The 20,803-nt window shown below is 38.5% G+C and overlaps 1 protein-coding gene across 4 annotated transcripts in view; it reads left to right on the top strand.

The window, feature by feature from the left end:
- The window catches only part of Cyld (CYLD lysine 63 deubiquitinase), a 48,676-nt gene extending 28,151 nt beyond the window's left edge, over positions 1-20,525 (top strand). For 3 of the 4 annotated variants that reach the window (XM_057753533.1, XM_057753535.1, XM_057753532.1), the window contains 11 exons: positions 2,713-3,092; positions 4,066-4,231; positions 5,047-5,188; positions 6,353-6,475; positions 8,279-8,370; positions 9,156-9,222; positions 14,197-14,329; positions 15,137-15,245; positions 15,992-16,110; positions 16,364-16,580; positions 17,931-20,525. In XM_057753533.1, the coding sequence (XP_057609516.1) occupies positions 2,713-3,092; positions 4,066-4,231; positions 5,047-5,188; positions 6,353-6,475; positions 8,279-8,370; positions 9,156-9,222; positions 14,197-14,329; positions 15,137-15,245; positions 15,992-16,110; positions 16,364-16,580; positions 17,931-18,115 (1,733 nt within the window). In that variant the 3' untranslated portion in view covers positions 18,116-20,525. The remainder of the gene's footprint in view (positions 1-2,712; positions 3,093-4,065; positions 4,232-5,046; positions 5,189-6,352; positions 6,476-8,278; positions 8,371-9,155; positions 9,223-14,196; positions 14,330-15,136; positions 15,246-15,991; positions 16,111-16,363; positions 16,581-17,930) is intronic. The other variant, XM_057753534.1, reaches the window with a different exon arrangement.
- Positions 20,526-20,803: the final 278 nt, after the last annotated feature.

Raw genomic sequence — 20,803 nt, 5'->3', positions numbered from 1 at the left:
GAACAGTAGCTGAGAGCTTTACATCCTGGGCTACAGGCGGCAGACAGAAAAAACGAGACTGAGGCTGGTATGAACTTTTGAAAGCTTAAAGTCCACCCACCATGACATGCCTTCTCCAGTAAGGCCACCCTAACCTTTGTCCTTCTCAAACAGTTCCACTTCATTGTGACCAAGCATCCAAATATATGAACCTATGGGAACCATTCTCATTCAAACTACCATGGCTAGAATATTCATAACTTCTTGATATACTAGAATCTAATGTATTGTTCAATGATTTCATAAAATAATATTGGTCCTAAAAGACTTACATGGAAAGCTGGATATAATGGTACATGCTTGTAAATTCAGCATTTGGGAAGTAGAGGCAGGAAGATTAGGAGTTCAAGTATAGCCTTAACTACGTAGACATTTGGAGGATATCCTGTGCTACATGGTACCCTGTTTCAAAATTTAAAATGCATGTATGTTGTTTTCTTCCAGCTCTTTCATTCTTTTTTTTTTTTTAAATTATATGGGTGCTTTGTCTGCATGTACATCTGCACACCAGAGGGGAGTGTCAGATGTTTGTGAACTGCCATGTGATTGTTGGGAATCAAATTCAGGACCTTCAGAAGAGCAATGGGTGCTCTTAACCACTGAGCCATTCCTCCAGCCCAGCTTTCTTTCCTCCACTCTCCTCTGCACTATTCCTTGAGCCTTAGAGGAGATTGTAGAAATGTCCTGTTCAAGGTTGAATCCTCAGCAGTTCTGCATTCTGCTTGTGGTGGGTAGCCATGAGTCTGCACTCACCCTTGCTCACTACAAAGAGAAGAGTCTCTGACAAAGGATGAGAATAGCATTGAAGACACGTAGCTTTTGAAATGACATCTCATGCTGGTTTGTACATTCACTTAACCTGTTTACTAGTAAGGGCAAGGATCTCTCATTGATTTATTGGTTACTTGAGTTTCTTCTGTGAATTACCTTTTCAGATCTTTCATCTTTATTTCCTGGTCTTATTGGAGTTATCTTTTGAAAAAAGTGTATTACAAGTATTCTCTTTGATTCAAGGTCACTTTAAGCTACAGCTCCTTTTCAAGAACAGGTTCTTAATTTTAATCAGATGATATTTGTTATCTTCCCTTACAGTTTATATTCTTACTTCTAATTACTCTCTTCCTTGAAGTCATAAAAACATTGTTCTATATTGTATTCTAGACAAGTATCGTTTGCCAGTCACATTTTTTAAATGCTCTCTGAAACTGACTTTTGCAGAGTATGAGTAAGATTCTGGTTTATTGGTCTGTTGTTATTGTTTGTTTTGTTTTTCCATGCTGGGAACTGAACTTAGGGCCTCACATTTGTCCTGCAAACTCCTAGTATATTCCTAGTCCCAGCATGTGCTTGTACTTGTGTAAGTTCATGTGTAACCCACACATGCAGAAGTCCACAGAAGCTAGAAGAAGGAATCAGATTTGCTGAAACTGGAGTTACAGGCAATTGTGAGCTGCCACGTGGGTGCTAGAAACCAGATCCAGGTTCTCTAAAAGAACTGTAAACCCTCTTGACTGCTGAGCCATCTCTCCAGCCCCTAATGTTTTTTTTTTTAATATTTATTTATTTATTAAAGATTTCTGCCTACTCCCCGCCACCGCCTCCCATTTCCCTCCCCCTCCCCGAATCAACTCCCCCTCCCTCAGCAGCCTGAAGAGCAGTCAGGGTTCCCTGCCTTGTGGGAAGTCCAAGGACCTCCCACCTCCTTCCAGGTCTAGTAAGGTGAGCATTCAAACAGCCTAGGCTCCCACAAAGCCAGTACGTGCAGTAGGAGCCCCTAATGTTTTTAAACATATGTATTATTGACTATCTCAACAATATTAAAAAGGTCATTCTTTCCTTCTGAGAAGCAGTGTGTGCCTGCCAGCTGCATTAGTCACTTATGGAAACAACTTTTGGCTGTTTTCTTTACTGCAAGTTTGTTTTTTTGAGTTATTTTCTTGGTGTTTATTTTGACTTAAGATTTTTTATTCTCCCCCCTCCCCTTTTTTTTTTGGTTTTTCGAGACAGGGTTTCTCTGTGGTTTTGGAGCCTGTCCTGGAACTAGCTCTTGTAGACCAGGCTGGTCTCGAACTCACAGAGATCTGCCTGCCTCTGTCTCCCAAGTGCTGGGATTAAAGGCGTGCGCCACCACCGCCCAGCTCTTTTTCCCCCTTTCATTCATCTTTGCTCTCTTTTTGTTCAGTCTTTCTGATATACCAAGCTATATGTAAGTTAATTAATACTTAACTTTTTGGGTTTTTTTCTAAAATTAATTGTCAATAGTTTTCTTTTAAAAACATTACTTATCTGTATTCCACAGATGTTCTTTTGGTTTCCTTTCTTTTTTTTCTTTATTTTTAAAACATTTTTCTCTTTTCTTTGATCCATGGGTTATTTAGAATTATTGTTTAATTTTTATATCTCTTCATACTAATTTTTAACTTAATCATATTATGGGAAAGAATATAATCTATGTGATACTGACTAGACTTAGATGACCAATGCCAGATTACTGAGACAGGAAAGTGTGGAGGTAGAGAAGAGGAGCAAGAACATTATTCAGAACCAGTGAGTTTACAGTGCTTTCAAGCAGACTTGTGATCAGTTAGACTAGAACTTTGTATTGTTTTTAGAGATGCAGTCATATTTAATGTTCTTGAACAGCCTTTTCTAATTAAGGACAATTTTTCATAGTTGCAGAAGACCCTGCAAAGTCACTTACAGAGCTGTCTCCAGACTTTGGACATTCATCACCTCCACCACAACCTCCTTCCATGAACTCCTTATCCAGCGAGAACAGATTTCACTCTCTACCGTTCAGCCTGACCAAGATGCCCAATACTAACGGCAGCATTGCTCACAGCCCACTGTCACTGTCAGTGCAGTCTGTGATGGGCGAGCTGAACAGCACGCCTGTCCAGGAGAATCCACCTTTGCCCATCTCTTCTGGTAATACATACGGCCTAGAGGTGGGCTCACTGGCTGAAGTGAAAGAGAATCCCCCATTCTATGGGGTTATCCGTTGGATTGGCCAGCCGCCTGGGCTCAGTGACGTGCTAGCTGGACTAGAACTGGTAATTTACTTTGGCTTGAAATCTACAGCTTTTCTTCATGAGTTTTAAAACTAGGTTTTCCTCTGTTAGATAATTTCTTGGGAAGTTATTTTTTCTCAAAAAAAAAAAAAATAAAAGCCAGTAGTAGAGGAAATATTATAGTATTGCTTACCTTCACCCTTTGCCATTCCTCAGGCTTCATGTTTGTTTGTGATCAAGGAATAGATTGATTATTAGGCTAGATCATGTAGTCACCACATACAAACAGAATGCAGCAAAGAAAGCAGTTCAGTGACCAGTTTTCCTTCTTATTTCTTAGCCTCCTCTCATTGCAGTCAGTTCAGGGATGTGACTGACTTTAAAATTAATCATCATGTTTGAAGTCTTTGGGAGAGGGGAAGGTTTTATTTTTGGGTCTTAAAAAAGTATATTGTGTGATATTTCATAACCAGGAGGGAGAACTTGAATAAATTTAGCTCTTACCTAAATATAGTTTTTAATTTTTTTTCACCTGTCTTCTTGCTGGTGAGGAACTAGGTAATTTATCTACTCCTACCCCTTGATTTTAATACTTTTGAAATGGCTCAGGGAAACTCAGTAAACCAGGGAAGTTCTAAGCATGTATTTTGAAAGGAAATGCATCAAATACTTCCCGGAGGGCTAAAGAATTATTATTTTTTTTTTTTTCCCCGAGACAGGGTTTCTCTGTAGCTTTGGTGTTGTCCCGGAACTAGCTCTGGTAGACCAGTCTGGCCTCGAACTCCCAGAGATCCGCCTGCCTCTGCCTCCCGAGTGCTGGGATTAAAGGCGTGCGCCACCACCGCCTGGCAGAATTATTTTCTTAAACCACCAGCTGAGGGCCAAAGCACCAGTTAGTCAGTCCCTTTTCTTTGGTGCTGTTCTGTTCAGAAAAAAATTTGAAAAAGAAATTCAGAAAGAGTGAAAATGCCATAGCTCTTCCCGGTGTAACACATACCCAACCTTTCTTTTTCAGGAGGATGAATGTGCGGGCTGTACAGATGGCACGTTCAGGGGCACGCGCTATTTCACCTGCGCCCTGAAGAAGGCCCTGTTCGTGAAACTGAAGAGCTGCAGACCCGACTCTAGGTTTGCATCCCTGCAGCCTGTTTCCAATCAGATTGAAAGATGTAATTCTTTAGGTAATTGGATACTTTTAATTTATTTACCCATCTGGAATGACTGTTTCTTGCTACTTTTCAGCATCTGAGGGTGACAGTGTTTAAATGATTTATTTACTTGACAGTGTTCATCAAGTTTTGAAGTTGGTAAAGATTCTTACTTGGTGCATAAGAGAGTTGTCCTAAGAGGAGATATGTTGAAAGAAGAGTTAGGAAAAATGTTTAGGATCTAAAGACTGAAAGGCAGTGTTTTTTCTTCTCTTTTATTGATTATAGACATTAAATTTTTGGCAGTGTGGGTGGTAGAAATGAAAATGTGGTCCCTTTAGCAATAACTTCCCCCTCCGCATCTATTTAAGTATCTCATTCCGGATGTCCTTATGAAGAAATCTGATAGTCTGGGGATGCAGTTGGCTTGACAGATGGAGGACATTTCTCATTGTCACTAGCTTGCTGATGCTGGCCTTTCCCTTAACAATAGTGAGAGTCAAGCAGGGGGAAATAGGGAAACCATCTTTATGAAAAACATTTTTCTTAATGTTGAAGAGTATTTTGGAAACTTGTTTTCTTTTTATACTTGAAAATGAAACATTTTGGGCAAGTAACAAAATATTCTTTGACAAATGCTTAATTGACTTAAATTTCTAAACTCTATATGACAGGAATGATGTTGAAAGTGAATAATCACATTTTTATAAGTCCAGATAAATATCCGTTAACTAAAGTAAAAAAATGCAGAGGATGCCAAAATATACTTTAAATGATATATATGTACATGCATATGAATATATACTATCATGATTTAAAAGAATTATTTTTATTTTTTATCTTTTCAGCATTTGGAGGCTACTTAAGTGAAGTAGTAGAAGAAAATACTCCACCAAAGATGGAAAAAGAAGGTTTAGAGATAATGATTGGAAAGAAGAAAGGCATCCAGGGCCATTACAATTCTTGTTACTTAGACTCAACTTTATTCTGGTAAGTTCCTGTTTTCTGCAGTAAGTGTAAATAGTGCTGTGTGGGGGAGAGGGGAGACAGGTATGTGTGTGTGTATATGAAAGAAGGTGCCAGATGCCTTTGAGTAGAGAAACTGACAGAGTTAGGAAAGATCATGAGATTTGGTCCTTAGTGACTAAAGAATTTCATATCCTATTCCTAGATCTAAAGCACTAAACTAAAAATACTGCAATGAATAATGAGTGAACAGATACTCTGAGGACATCTGCCTCCAAGGTAGATGATGGCACGTGTGCCAAGTAACCTGCAGCAAGCTATTGGCATTGCGTGCTGCGTGTGTTCTGGAATACCGAGATGGTCATAAAAATTCTTAATATTAAAAATTACTTTTCATGGGATCACTGTTGCCCTCCTTTGTGTAGTTTTCCCTAAAGTGGATCAAGTTGAACAGAAAGGATCATTAGGCTATGAAGATTGACTCTGAAGCCGTAAGGGTTGTGCACTGCCAGTTAAATTAAGTGGATCTGCCACTCTGTAGGCTGTGCCACAAGAGTTGGGAAGTTAGCATGGATGTTAGAATTTTAAAAGTAGAGAGCAGAATAAAGGTGGGTCTTTTCGTTGGTGGAATACTTTTGATTAAACAAACAAGCAAGCATTATATTATATAATATATTAATATCTATAATATATTATAGATATTATAGATATTCCTTAGATTTACTGATAAAAATTTATTTTAACTAAATTTATTTTCTTTGATACCAGCAAATTTTTATTGCTAATCACTCACAAGTTATTATAAGGAAATGTCTACCTTATGATAATGAGATGAATTTGTCCTGACTAGTCTGATCTGGTCTTGACCAGTTTCTGACTTTCTCCCTATATTGTCTGTGTGTGTGTGTGACCGATTTCCAGGCCTCTCTTGGTTTATGTAAACAATCTTCATTCATAATATTCTCTGGCATGTTTTCAAACTTCACGTGTGTGGTGCAGTCTTGGTGTTTCTGGTCCAGATCTGCAGGGTCTCCGGGTGCTGAGCACAGGGCCTGTGTGGTCTGTCCATAAGTTCTTATACCAGTGGTTCCCTACATTTTATCCCTTTGCCTCTTCCTACTCCTTTAAGAATCTTTCTCAAATATTATTGTTTTTATAACATGAGGAAAATATTCTTTTATTTTGCAGCTTATTTGCTTTTAGTTCTGCCCTGGATACTGTGTTGCTTAGACCTAAAGAAAAGAATGATGTAGAGTATTATAGTGAGACCCAGGAGCTACTGAGGACAGAAATAGTTAATCCTCTGAGGATGTAAGTAGAAGACATGTGTTCTGTTTACTGTTTTTTTGTATAGTAATTAATTTATGCTCTGTACTCACGTAGTAAAAAAAAAAGAAGAAAAGTTAGTTCTCATGAAATACTGACTTTTTAAAACCTTTATTCTTCGTCCTCTGCTTATGTGTTTTTTAGTCTGGGCAGTGTAGAGAACAGTGCGTTCTGTAAAATGATGGGACTCATTTGGAATTATGCACTACAAGGTAGCAATGACATTGCACTAGAAACAAGTGAGGTATATTACAGTGACATGGTATTTTGTTGTTTAAAAGAATTATTTAGGTCTTCTTTTACTCTTTTACTAAGGTAGTTGTAAATGTGCAGAAGACCATGTAGGAAGACTTTGATACATGATGGTGATGTGTGATGACCTCACAAGGCCTTTATGTGATGAAGAGTTAGGTTTCCAGTGATCAGGAAACAGGTCAGGGGCATAGAGAACAAACTATACAATTTAAAGTCCAACTGTGATCAATTTAAACTTTGTGATACACTTTTCTTAACAATGAAAATAAAAATTAACTTAATATATTTAAAAATAACAAAATATGGAACTATAAGGAGTATTCCAAATGACGTACTGTGACACATAGCTAAGAAGGTAAATTAAAAGAGAAACAAATTTCTCTAGATATTTGTTTGCCTTACTTTTCTAATCATCTTATCCTTTAATTGTGTGCTTTGATTTTAATATTAATTATTTTGTCTTACATAAATTTTAAACTCTCAGATTTTTCTTTCCCTATGTAAATGACACTAGAACAGTACAGGTCAAATCTTAACTACAATGCATATTATCACAACCTTCCTTCTTTTTAAAATACTGTCAGTCCATCAGTAAACGTTCTTTGCACACGATTGCCCAGCTGGTCCAGATCACAGTTGCCCTACTTTTGTCACCAGTCTATAGAAACACTTGCTCCATGGCCCATGAGACCAAAGTGCATCGTGCCAGGCATGGTGGGATGTCCCTGTGATCCCAGCACTTGATAGCTCAAGAGGCTAGGGCAAGATCAGTAGCTCAGAAACTTGAGATATATTTCTTGTGTCTGCAAATGTCATATTTGTTGTTTGGACAGAGGTTTCGCTTTCTGTATTGGAAGCACCCACAGGCAGAGATCCTGTTTTGTTTATTTGTTTTTTGTTGTTGTTAGGTTTCTTTAATCTCCTTCTGTATTTCTGGTGCCCTACATAAAGCATTACACAAGTGGTAGGTGTTTAGTGTTTGCTGATTGCAGAGAGCTACCAAGTAAGTGAACAGTCGCTCTAAAAAGCAGGTACACAGTATGAGTAGCCGGCTCTGACTTGTTCTTATAAGCCCATGGTCTCCTATAGTCAAACAAAGAGAATGTCGTAATTATGTTGACTGTTTGATTTCAGACTTTAGATTTTTAGTATCTCATCAGTTCCCTTTTCCATGTCCCTTATCCTGTGTATAAGAAGGGCTTTCTAAAATTTGGATATCCTATTTTATAAAATAAGTGTTTTAATATAATAAGCAAATGCCGTTTAAAAATCGCTTCACCCAGGCTTCATAAAAAGTTCGAAATTGTATTAGTACATAGTAGTTATTTTTAAGGTGTTTGATAGTATCTGGAAATAATTCCGATTCTCAGACTTTCACTTTTCAAACTTCTGTAAGAAGCCTACAGTTGTTTCTTAAAAATAAATGCCTTGTCTATTGTTTTTTTTAACATGTTAGAATTGTATGAAAAGTGCTTGATTATTAAGATGTGTCATATAACGTGCCAGTGTCAGTTAATTTATTTTTATCAACAGATATGGATATGTGTGTGCCACAAAAATTATGAAACTGAGGAAAATACTTGAAAAAGTTGAGGCTGCATCAGGATTTACCTCTGAAGAAAAAGGTGACCCTTTTAATTTATAATGTATGCATTGAAAATAACTTGAAAGTTTATCACTCAGTAATATGCTAAATTATTTCCTGAAATATACCTATTTAGTTTAGAGGATTAAATTTAAGTTAGAATTATTTGAGAGGGCTAGGCATAGTATACTCAGTGGTGGAGTATGTAAGAGGCCTTGGGTTTGATTCCCAGCACTGCAAAAATATGAAAAAGTTTCTTTCCTATGTGACATGCATATTCCTCCTGATTTTGTGATTCTTCTAACGTGATATGATGTGAAAGAAGTCTCTAAGAGGCCAACCGGCTGGCTCTACAGAAGATGATCGGGAGTGTCCCCAGCACTCAGTTTCTCACTGTGCTCCCTGTTGAAAGGGGCTGTGGAGCAGCTGGCCAGCACTTCTGTCTGCTCACAACTGAAGAATTTGCTCAGATTCAACTCCTGAATTAGTTTGTTAACAGTATACTATTAACCAGCTGTGGCATTTATACACATGGCTATTGCTTAAATAGAAGAAAAAATAGGGCATATATCAGGTATTATTCTACTGAATCCCCCAAAAGACATAAAAATGATTTCACTGTGTGTGAATGAGTATATTCTGTTAAAAAGGGCAGCATGACAACAAAATGAAAAAGTAATGTTTTATTATAAGTTTTCCCTTGTCAGGAGAACCTGAAATAACTAAACTTTTAATTAATATGTCTCTCTTAAATAATAGAATGGTTTTTAAATTTTCTCTGTGATTCACTTAGGTTTTTTTGTTTGTTTGTTTGTTTTCTCCTAGATCCTGAAGAATTTCTAAATATCCTGTTTCATGATATTTTAAGGGTTGAACCATTGTTAAAAATAAGGTAGGTCTCAAGCTGTCTAGAAGCATTTCAGAAGTAGACCTTTTTCACTGCCATTGCCCAGTAGGAATGAAGTCCTTACTGATGCTTCCATCAGTGTTCTCCGAGTGTAGCTAAATGTTGCTAGCATAGATGTGGGTTTCACTAGCTGCTGTCCTCTCCCGGAGCTACACTTAACTTCCAGGGCACAAGTGAACCTGTCCTTTTAATTAGCCCTAGTGAGAGATGTGCCCACAATTTAATTACTTATGAAACTGAATGTTAATATTTTTGAAAGTTCAGTTAGTGAACTTTTAAAAGGAATCTTATTCTAACTGAATTTAAAAAAAAGAGAGAGAATTGTTTTTGACTTCCCATAACTTAGAGTTAGCCTTAAGTTAGCTCTTTCATTCTCAGTTTAGATCTTCCTTCTCCCCATGTTGAAAGAATACCTGAGTTTACTGCGATACAGTTCTTAGTGAGATGTTTGAAATGTCTGCGCTTTCCAGGTCATTTGAATGGCCACAGTCTGAATGGTGGGCCCCTCTTGATTTCAGTCTTGGTTTCTCTGGTGAAAATCTTAGGAGTGTGCTGCCTACTTCCTTAAGAGTCCACACTGATGAGTTCTCTGTCCTCTTGTGTCTAAGCAATGCAGTTTGAACCAGGGTTAAACTGATTGTGGGAGCAAGGAAAGTATCACAGTTAAAGTTTGGTACTCTTCTGAAATCTCTAACTAGTGAACTGGCATGATGCATAAGCATTGGGTGTACATACTTATTAGCAAGTCCAAGTTGGTAATCGCTTTCTATGTGCCTAGAAAATCCTAGAGAATTATCTACAAAGATTTAACAAAAGAATTTATAGTCTAGCCATGTAAAAATTAATCATGGAAAATCAACAACATTTTTTTTATTTCTGCAAGCATATAGAAAAAGGAATATTTTATGTTTTAGGAAAGAAAAATAAGCAATCATTGTTTTCAAAGATAGAGTTAAAGATTTACACTGAGCTGCAAGGCAGATTTGATTAATTAGTGAGAAAGAGTAAATAATTAAATATGTTAATTTTTGGTTTGTTTTATTCTTTTAATGATTTTTACATTCCAACTACAGTTCCCCCTCCTTCCTCTCTTCCTAGTCCTTCCTTCCCACCTTCTCCCTCTCCCCCCATCCTCTCCTCCTTCACTTCTATTCAGAAGAGGGCAGGCCTCCCATGGATATAAGGCAAACATGGAGCATCAAGTTGCATATCAAGACTAGGCACCTCCCTTGTATTAAGGCTGGAAAAAGCAATCCAATAGAGTTCCCAAAACTAGCAGAAGAGTCAGAGACAGCCCCTACTCCCATTGATAGGAATGTGTATCGACAGAATCTTAACCTATTGTCTTTACTTTTTCTAAAAACTCAAAAAAATGATTTTAGAGTTTTCTACAAAATGAAGTGGGTAAAAATGTTGGCGGGTTCTTTTATTTAAAAAAATAATTCTACTGTAATTTGTAAAGGCAAAGCAATAAACATTAAAATAGTATATAATTAGAAGTATTTATCAGTAGACTTGAGTAGAAAACTCAATAGCGTTGAAAGAAAAAATAGCATGATATAGGATATATGGTAGTTAGTTTGGGAAGAAAAGGTCGGGTTTTTGGGGGTTGGTTTATTTTTCTTTTTTTTCTTCTTCTTAGTTTTGTTGTGAGATAAACCTCTAAACATACCTGTAAACAAGTTTTCTGATTGGGCTGAGGCTCAGAGTGTGAGGTGCAGTCCATCACGGTGCAGTTGTAGTGGGACTGCACCTCAGCCGATGTCCCTGCTTCTGCAAGGGGAGCAGATGGAGATGAATGCAGGTGCTCAGCTCACTTTCTCCTTCTGGGGCCCAAACTTGTGAAATTGTGCTGCCCACATTTAGGGTGGATCTTCTCACCTCAACCCAATCAGAAAACTTTTTTACAGTTATGTTTAGAGGTTTATCTCATAGATGATTCTAGATCCTGTCAAGTTAACAATATTAACATCACAAGTCCACTTATTGTCAACTTGATACCCAAATTTATCATTTAAAAATACATTTAATTTTATTTTTAATTGTGTGTATGAGTTCAGTGCCAACAGAGGCCAGAAGAAGATGTCAGATTTCCTTAAGCTGGAGTTACAGGCAGTTGCGAACTACCTGTTGTGGGTTCTGGGGACTGAGCTTTGGTCCTCTGTAAGGGCAGTGTGCTGTCTTAACCTCTTGATAGCTGAGATATTTCCTACCACTTTTGGTTATGAGCCTTAGATTTTTTTAATGGCTGAACTCTCTTTCTTTCTCTTAGGCCCCAAGTTTTTTGAGACAGGATTTCTTTGTGTAACAGTCTTGGCTACTGGCTGTCCTGGAATTCACTTTGTAGACCAGACTGACCTCAGACTCACAGAGATCTGCCTGCCTCTGTCTCCTGAGTGCTGAAATTAAATGTATGCTTCACCACACCCGACTTAAACATATGATTTTAAAGCTATTGCTTTCTACTCTTTGTCCCGATAGCTTCTTGGTCATCTTTAATGCAGAATACATTCATTCTAACTTCAGAAGTTTACATAATTTTTAATGTTCCAACACTGTTCAAAAATAGTCTTTTAACTATGAGTTTCTGAAAAAAACAATCAACAAGTTTTGTACTTCTAGCTTACAGTGGCACAGGGTTGGCTTCTCATCCCAAAAGGAAGGAGTTGGGGGCAGAGCAAGAAAAGAAAGGTCAGAGCAAAGCAAGAGTAACAAGAACATCAAGGCAGGGCAACCCAGGCTCCTTGTGGCTGGGCAGTGACATCACAAGCTTCACACGCTCATCATGGAGCTGCAGGATTTTGGAATGAATATAGGACCTCAGGACCCACCTATTATGGTCTGCACCACACCAATCCATAAATGTTTTTAAATTAATGTTTGTAAAATGTCAATATCTACTTTTTAAAAGTTACCAAATTTGTATTCTTGTGCCCTCGGATTGTCCCTGCTGGAAAGTACAACCCAACTAGCATGGCTTGGCACAGTTTCGCAACTTGGTTATGATTCTGTAGGTTTCCAGACTTCTAAAACACTGACCGTGGGGTTATTTAATTATTTTTATCATTTTCTAAAATTTTCATAAACCCCATATTGTATATTGAGTATGTTTCCCTGTACCTCCATCCCTCTGTCCCTTTCCATGTCTCCCTCCTCAGAGTTCCTTTGTTCCTTAGGCAGCATCACGTCTACTTTCATGTCATATACAAATGAATACTTTTTGTCTATCTGTAGAAGATCCGAGGAACCATAAATGAGAAAAAACATACATTGTTTCTCTTTATGGGACTGGTTTAATTTGTTTAGTATGTTTATTTCCAGTTGTATCCATTTTTTATGACTGCCATACTTTGTTCTTTATGGTTGAAAGAACTCCCCTGTGCATATGATTTGAGGAATGATTTTTGTTGTTTTGTTTTTCGTTTTAGGTTGGGTTTGATTTTTTGAGACAGGTTTCTCTATATAGCCCTGACTGTCCTTAAACTTGCTTTGTAGATCAGGCTGGCCTCGAATTTACAGAGATCCACCTGCCTCTGTCTCCTGAGTGCTGGGATTAGAGGTGTGCACCACCATGCCTGGCCCTGGAAGTGAGTTTTGAGTGGCTGTTGTTCCTCCCAGTTTTCTGCTACAGTGTTAGGACACTATGTATCTCTTCCTCCATTAACTAGCTGACATGCCTCCTCCTGGCCATCCTTGATTTTTCTGTGTGTGATTTTTTTTTAACCTCCATTATTTTTGTTTTCTCTTCTAAGCTATTTTTAACTATGAATTTTTTCTATGACTTTTTTCTATGAATTTTTCTATGATTTTTTGTAGTCCAACAACCAATTAAAATGTTATTCTAGAATAACTGCTAGTTTCTTGGATTATAATCTGTTCTTATTAGCTTTGAGTTCTCAAGAGTGCTCTAGCTAGTTACCAGATTTTATGTTTTGTAAATTCAGGACATAATTTGCTTGGGGCAGCTGAAGATCACAATAGGCTGCTCCCTGAATTACAGAAGTTTTGTGATAAAAACTGCTGATAGTTTTTTTTCTAAAACTCTTGAAATCTAGACATACATTTAAATAATCTGATTCTAAAACCAGACACTTGCCTAAAAAAGATAAGCGGTAAGCTGAAAGATGAAAAACAATTTCCTCAGTAGAGTTAGTTTTAATGGTTACTAGTAAGCTGGTAAGGGAAGGGAGATGTTGGACCCTCATGTTTCACCGTGACCATTTACCTGGTGTTTGTCAAGTTGGTGGGTGAGCACCTAAAGAGCTGCTGGTAGCTGAAAGCCTAAAGGATAGTTGTTAGGTTCCTGGGAGTCACACCTTGCCCTGCTTTGACTTGCTAGGAAAGTATCCCTCCCTCCCTCCCTCCCTCCCTCCCTCCCTCCCTCCCTCCCTCCCTCCCTCCCTCCCTCCCTCCCTCCCTCCCTCCCTCCCTCCCTCCCAGGGCTTTTATTTTAGGAAGTAAAGAAGTCATTTAGAAGGTCTAAGAGTCCATCACTGAGACATTGTAGCATTTGTTCTAGTCAGCAAAAGCAGTGCTCACAACTGTCTGTAACTTCAGTTCCTGTGAACCTGACGTCCGTGGCAAAACGCCAATGTACATAAAATAAAAATTATTTTTTTTTAAAAAAGTAGCTGCTACTTTCTAGATTTGGAGGGAGAAGAACTGATTATTGTTCATATAGTGTTTCTTGACTGGAATATTATTCTACATTTTTCTTGTGATGGCAAGAGAATTTTCGAATAATTTATAAAGAAGGCAGAAGAAATAATTTATGAGGTCTTCTGCATAAGTGCATTTAATTATCTCATCCAACTCATTGTCTTTCACCTGGTGTGTGGACGATCCAAAGCTGGACATGAGCATTATGATGTTGTGTCCTCAGGTCTGTCAGACGGCTTCATACTTTGACTCAGGCATTTGGTAGATGGCTTATGTGCATTTCTTCCTGTGTGCTTCCAGATCAGCAGGTCAGAAAGTCCAAGACTGCAACTTCTATCAGATCTTTATGGAAAAAAATGAGAAAGTTGGAGTTCCTACAATTCAGCAGTTACTAGAATGGTCTTTTATCAACAGCAACCTGAAATTTGCAGAGGTTAGTGATTCTAACTGGACTTGTATTGCTACTTTATTTTGTTTCTTATCAGTGCTAGAGCTTAAACTCAGACCTTTTGTACACACGACCCCAAGTGCTGCCCCACTGAACCACACCTAGCTATCACTGTGCTTTAACCAAGAATAGTTTGAAGAAACAGCTAAGAAGACACATTTTTTTAAAAAATGGTATTCTAACTTTGTTCTTTTTAAAGACAGCCGCTTAGCTTAAGTTGGAATGTTTTGGATTTGGGTTGCAAAGGGAACAAAAGCTAATTTTTAAGTTTAAAGTAGCTTAATGACAAAGATATGTGTGCATACATGTTTATGTTTTCAGTTGTCATTTTACCCATGCATAGTAGCTAAACATGTCAAAGGTAATGCTATTTTTTCTCCTCTGTTAAGAGATAAAGTGCCAATAAATTCTTGTGTGTGGGTTTGCTAATGACTGCAATAGAAACGTCTCTTTGACTGTCAGAACGTGTGATCTCTGCAGTGCATGCCGTGGTCTGTTTTATCATGTTTGTCTCTGGGGAGTCTGGAGAATCTGTAGTTTATTGCTGCTCTGCATCCACACTGCACATTCACAAGTGGACTCTGCTTCACGGGCCAGCAGCACTGCTGAAACCACTACTGGCTTTGACAGCTATGACTGTTTCAGTTTCATAGGGAAACCCATTAGTACAGGGGTTAGGACTCAAGGCTTTGGACATGCTAAGTAAGCACTATAGTGAGCTAAGTCCCCAGCTCCTTAGGACTTTGGTTTCTAAAACTATGTGTCTTTATTATTATTATTATTTTTTTTTAGGCACCATCATGCTTGATTATTCAGATGCCTCGGTTTGGAAAAGACTTCAAAATGTTCAAAAAAATTTTCCCTTCTCTAGAATTAAATATAACGGATTTGCTTGAAGACAGTAAGTATATAGTCCTTTCTTTGTTTTTTGTTTTGTTTTGTTTTAGAAATAGTTGGCCTGAACTTTTCATTAGTTATGGGTATAGTACTTCTGACAGGTAATTCAGTATTTGAAGAGCTTAGACATACTAACTCAATAATTTGACTGCTAGAATTTATTCTAAAAAAAAGAGGTAAAAATAAATAATTTAAATACAAATTTACTTACTATCTGACAAGAAATTAGAGACAAGAAATGTTAATAAGAGGGAAGTGGTTAACTGGATTATATGTCTGAACAATAGACCTATGTGAAGACGGTGTGTGGTAGTAACAGTGGAAGCGAAAGCATCGAGAGGCTAGATGAGAGAAGCTTGAGATACACATGTACCTGGGTGCACATACTTATATAAATATTCAGACATAAAATTGTTAGAGAAAGTTCATAATGGCAGTGATTGTTACTTACTGACTTAAGATCATATGTGCTCTTAGTCTTCAATACTTACTTTGTATCTTTGAACATTTCATGACCAGAAGAACAATTCTAGAATAGGTTAACAAAAATGGTTATATGGAAAAAAAATCCTTAAAAATACTACAGATACAAAAAAAACACAAAAAAACCCAATGAAATTTTAAGAGGGTCAGAGAGGACTAGGCCTTTCTTCTTCCCAACCCCCAAGCATTCTTGTTTTCAAAGTATAGCTTTTATTTTTAATGACAGAATGTCTTTTTAAAAGGCTTCTTCCTTCCCTCTTTGCGTAGCTCCCAGGGAGTGTCGCATCTGTGGAGGACTTGCGATGTTCGAGTGTAGAGAGTGCTATGAAGACCCTGACATCTCAGCAGGGAAGATCAAGCAGTTCTGTAAGACTTGCTGCACTCAGGTAATCCACACTCACTGTATCAGTCAGCTACTGATAGTCCAGATGGCAGGGTGAGTTTGAAAGCCTTTCAGAATCAAAGGGCATTTTAAACATTCACAGTAAATGTTATTGCCCATGTCTCTTCTGCCGGTGTGTGTGTGTGTGTGTGTGTGTATAGAACTTGGCTGTGGTGGCCAGTGAAAGTGATTAGAGTCTGCCCTTGAAACATGGCATTTAGCTCACTTGTGGTTATTTTCTTCATGGTCCATTTTAGGTTCACCTCCATCCCAAGAGAATGAATCATACATATCACCCAGTATCACTTCCCAAAGACTTGCCTGACTGGGACTGGAGACACGGCTGCATCCCCTGCCAGAAGATGGAGTTATTTGCTGTTCTCTGCATAGAAACGAGCCACTATGTTGCTTTTGTGAAGTATGGGAAGGATGATTCAGCCTGGCTCTTCTTTGACAGCATGGCTGATCGAGATGGTATTTAAAACTTGTCTTTTGGAGTGAGATGCTTCCTAGTGAGAGCACGTGTTTGTGGTAATAGGGTATTTTTGTGAGCAAATTCTTTAAAGGATACCACAGTGTGACGGACTTTAATCTTCAAAGGGTATTACTCATTCTGCTCCTCAAACTAAGGAGCAGTAATGTTGTGCCATCTTGGTCCTTACGTGGATTTGTTAAAGAATCCTAGCCATAATCCCAGACTTGGACAGTAGAGGATTGTGAATCAGAGGTCAGTTTGTATTGCATAGTGAGAACCTGTTTCAATTTGTCTCACCTCAAAAGAAAAAAAAAATCCTAAAATTTATTTAGAGCTGATTTTACCATCTTCTTCCTTGCATTTTTATATACAGTAGAGTAGCCATTTATTGAGGACATAAATGCCAAACTCTGTGGGAATACTTTGGTCATGGAAATCATGCCTGTTTTTCTATTGTCTAAGCTAACGTTAAAGGTGGTGAAGGTTGCATGGTTTGTATTTAACTCAGTCTTCCTGATCTCATGCATTTTATTTCAGGAAGAAACCTTTACGCATTGAGATGTTTTTAGGAAGCTTAGTCATTACTTAGTACACACTTGAGTGACAGGGGTCTTGGTAGTAAGGTACTTGTCACAGTACCTGTACCCCATTTCCTCTACAGCTCTTCTTCCAAGCCCTAGTTCCCCAGGTCTTCAGGTGTGACACTTTAATAACCAGAGACACCGAATGAGGCTTCTTGACCAGAGGCCCAAGCTATAGACCAACAGTTCTTCATTTCTGCGTAGCTCTGATGCCTGGGGGCACAGCCCACCCCTGTGTGTGCTTCACTCAGTTAGCATTAGCAGCATGACATTTGGGAAAGCACCTGGGAGAGCAAATCCAATCATCAGAGCGCATGCACGTTCTGATGATTAGTATCTAAATCAGCCGTGCTTGAGGTATGCAAGTATGTTCTTAAAACATGGGGAAACAGTAGCGCTCAAAATTGGTTTCTTGTGGAAAAGAGTCAGGCTGCTAGTGTCTGGGAGGGACAGAAAAGTCTGAGGGGCCTAGAGTAGCAGCCTGCAAATTGAGACTGCAGCTTTTCCTAAGTGTGTGTCCTTTTACCAGGTTTTTTTTTTTTTTTCACTTTTCTCTGCTGAACCCTCTCAGAAGCCAATAAAAGGAGACTGTAATTCTAGAAACTGAAAGTCAAACAAATTTTTTTGTTTTGTTTTGTTTTGTTTTTGATTCTGGGAGTCAGTCTTCACTAAGTTCTAGGATAGTAAAATTGTTCTGGTGGGACAGGTTGCCAAGAGGACTTAGAAGTTTGCTGCCCTAACAAGAGCTCTCTCTTTCTCTCTCCCCAGGGGGTCAGAATGGCTTCAACATTCCACAAGTGACACCCTGCCCTGAAGTGGGAGAGTACTTGAAGATGTCTTTGGAGGAGCTGCACTCCTTGGATTCCAGAAGGATTCAAGGCTGTGCACGCAGACTTCTTTGTGATGCGTACATGTGCATGTACCAGAGCCCAACCATGAGCTTGTACAAATAATACGTCATCTGAAATGGGCAGAGGCCAAGCACAAAGCTTAACACCATGTTTCTTCCAGCTGGCACCCATTGCCGGCAATGGGTGTCTTTTGTGTTGATGGCCCTTTAGCAAAGGATTCCTGTGTTTTTAAACAAATTACTTTTGTGTTCTTGAAGTATTTAACGAACATTTTGCACTCTAGGAAATATGTTTTGTTGGTTTTTTAAAAAGTTTAAATGAAGTTTAGTTTAAATGAAGTTAAGTTTAGTTTTCTTTAAGTTTATTGAGTTTATTGCATTGATATTATAATATTTTTGGAAAGATACAATTTTAATTGTGACGTCTAAAATCTTTTAGTCCATTGAGGATGTAAGTAAATATTTCTTCTTATGGACCAAGGATATTAAATCATTTTTCTTTTTTGATTGCCTTGAGGAAGAAATAATATGGTTTTATTGAGTCTGCCTTTATTCCAGTTCTTGAAGGTGTGCTGAGTTTGTTAATTTTTCCTATATAGTGCTGATTTCCTGCATGTCTGTATTTTGCCGAGTTTCTGTGTTCCTGCAGCAGTGGTCAGAACATGCTGAAATTCCTTTCATGGTGTTATTTTCTATTTGTTCTGGTTTTGAGACAAATGAGTAACTTTGTTATAAAATGTCCATTTTTGGTTTCAACTTGGAGGATTAGGGTAGAGAGCAATTGGAACATCTCAGTGATAACTGTCACCAGGCAGGTTTCCTATAGGAGCTCTTAAGTATTTATGGAGCAAGGCACGGTGACTTATGTGACTGGAGTGGTAATAGATAATGTATTCTTATACAGATCACAGTACAGAAAAAATAAAGTTGGCTTAGAGATATTACTAATATTTTCCTGAAGAGATCTATTAGGTTTGAAGGCTTCAAAGACAACTTCTCTTTGTGTTAATATGGGATCAAACAATGCTATTGTCTGTAGCAGTCATTCTATTTAAGTGTGAATAAGTGGATATTGACTCTGTGTTTATCTTTGTTTACATATGAACTTATATATTAAGTACATTTGGTATGTGTACCTCAGCACTATATTCCTAGAGGGATTAGCAGTCTTTGGAATGTGCATAAATCTTAGAGGGTATTTGATGGTACTTACTTGGATATTTCCTTCCACCCTATTTCTATAGAAACAGAGGCTCTGGGAGCCAAAGAAATAGACAAAATTCTCATGTTGAAGGGGAAAAAAAATCACTGAATTGATTTCTCTCTACTACTTAATAATGTAAACATTTAACTTCTGAGAGGATTTTTTCCTGCACCACCACACTACCAGATGACAGGTCTTTATGTCAGAAGTAGGATATCCTTCTCAGAATATATAGGTCATGAGACCTCTGTTTAAAAACAAGACTGCCCTCCTTGGGCTTGGTGATTCCGGCACCACTCCCAGTGCTTCATCAGGGAGATAGTTGTTTAGTGCAGCTGGGATAGGTGGAGAAGATGTAACGGTGGAAACTGGTGAGCAGAAAGGGGCCGGAGGAGGCGATGAGCCACCCGTCACAGCAGAGGACAGGACTTGCGTGAAGGCAAACTTCTGTGGCTTTGGGCCTTGGCCCTCTTATCAAGATGTCAAAGTGTGACTTCCTGGCAAGGAATTAGGCTCCTGTGTGAGCTGTTGTGGGTTGTCTCAGGTGGGGGCCTGGCTGGAGTTGTTGAGGATCTATGCTTTGTCTTATTCTAGATCCTAAAGGGTTTCTCTTGGGCCCAAATGTGGTGACAAGCTGAGCAGCAGAGATGGCCAGGAGTAGTGAACAGTGGGAATTTTGGGGATAAACCCTTGCTGGTGGGTGGCCTTAAATGGCATTACTTTATCCTGAGGACTCTCCTGGCAGTGCTGACAGTTGACTGTCGTCAGATTTTAGTTCTCGTTTTCTTCCTAACGGATTTGAGGGAGAAGGGCTATCGATGGAGGGGTTGTCCTTCCAGGCACCATAGGCCTCTGCACAGTTCTCTTGTGCTTTTAAATACTGTTGATGTTCACTAGTTATTCATTCTAAAGGGATTATGCGGGAGACGCAACTGTCTTTGGTTTTATATTATGAAATAGCCTTGTATTGTGGAATGTTAACTCTGGAGAGTCGCCCTCATACTCAAAGTATTCATTAAAAAAATCCCCTGATACTTCCTAGGGGGGTGTGGCTATTATCAGGCTGACCCAAAGGAACACATTTTGTATTCCATTTCCTTTACTGGTATCTTGTTAAAAAAATTTTTGCCTGAAGAATATTCTTTTGTTTATGAAAACATGAATAACATTGTATAAAACAGTCCCTTTCTGTCAGAATGCTCCAATGTAGCCTTAATTTTGTTAAACTTAGAGACAATTGAAGTGCTGCTGTGGAAAGAAATGTACCATGTACTATTTCTGTATCATTAAAATGCAGTTTTTATGGTTCTTTCTCTTTGATTTCTTTAGGGGAAGGGTCTTGTGTTGGGGGAACATAGATGTTGGTTCTTCATCAAGCTTCCAGGCACACATTGTGTCTAGGGCATGTTTTAGGGTGTCGCCATTTGACTCTGGGCCATAGCATGGCCTCTACCCACTCTGGATATGTGCTAGATATGGCTCATCACCACCATCTCTAAGCCTCCAGACACAGCTCACTCCTCCCAAGATGCCGTTTCACCTGCAGGTATGTGGCCCAGAGCTGTGCATTCCACAGGCTGCATGCTG

The sequence above is a fragment of the Chionomys nivalis genome, chromosome 21, assembly GCF_950005125.1.
Source record: "Chionomys nivalis chromosome 21, mChiNiv1.1, whole genome shotgun sequence".
In the NCBI taxonomy this organism is placed as follows: domain Eukaryota; kingdom Metazoa; phylum Chordata; class Mammalia; order Rodentia; family Cricetidae; genus Chionomys; species Chionomys nivalis.
The sequence above is the reverse complement of the archived record's forward strand: the minus strand, read 5'-3'. Positions and strand labels throughout refer to the sequence as shown.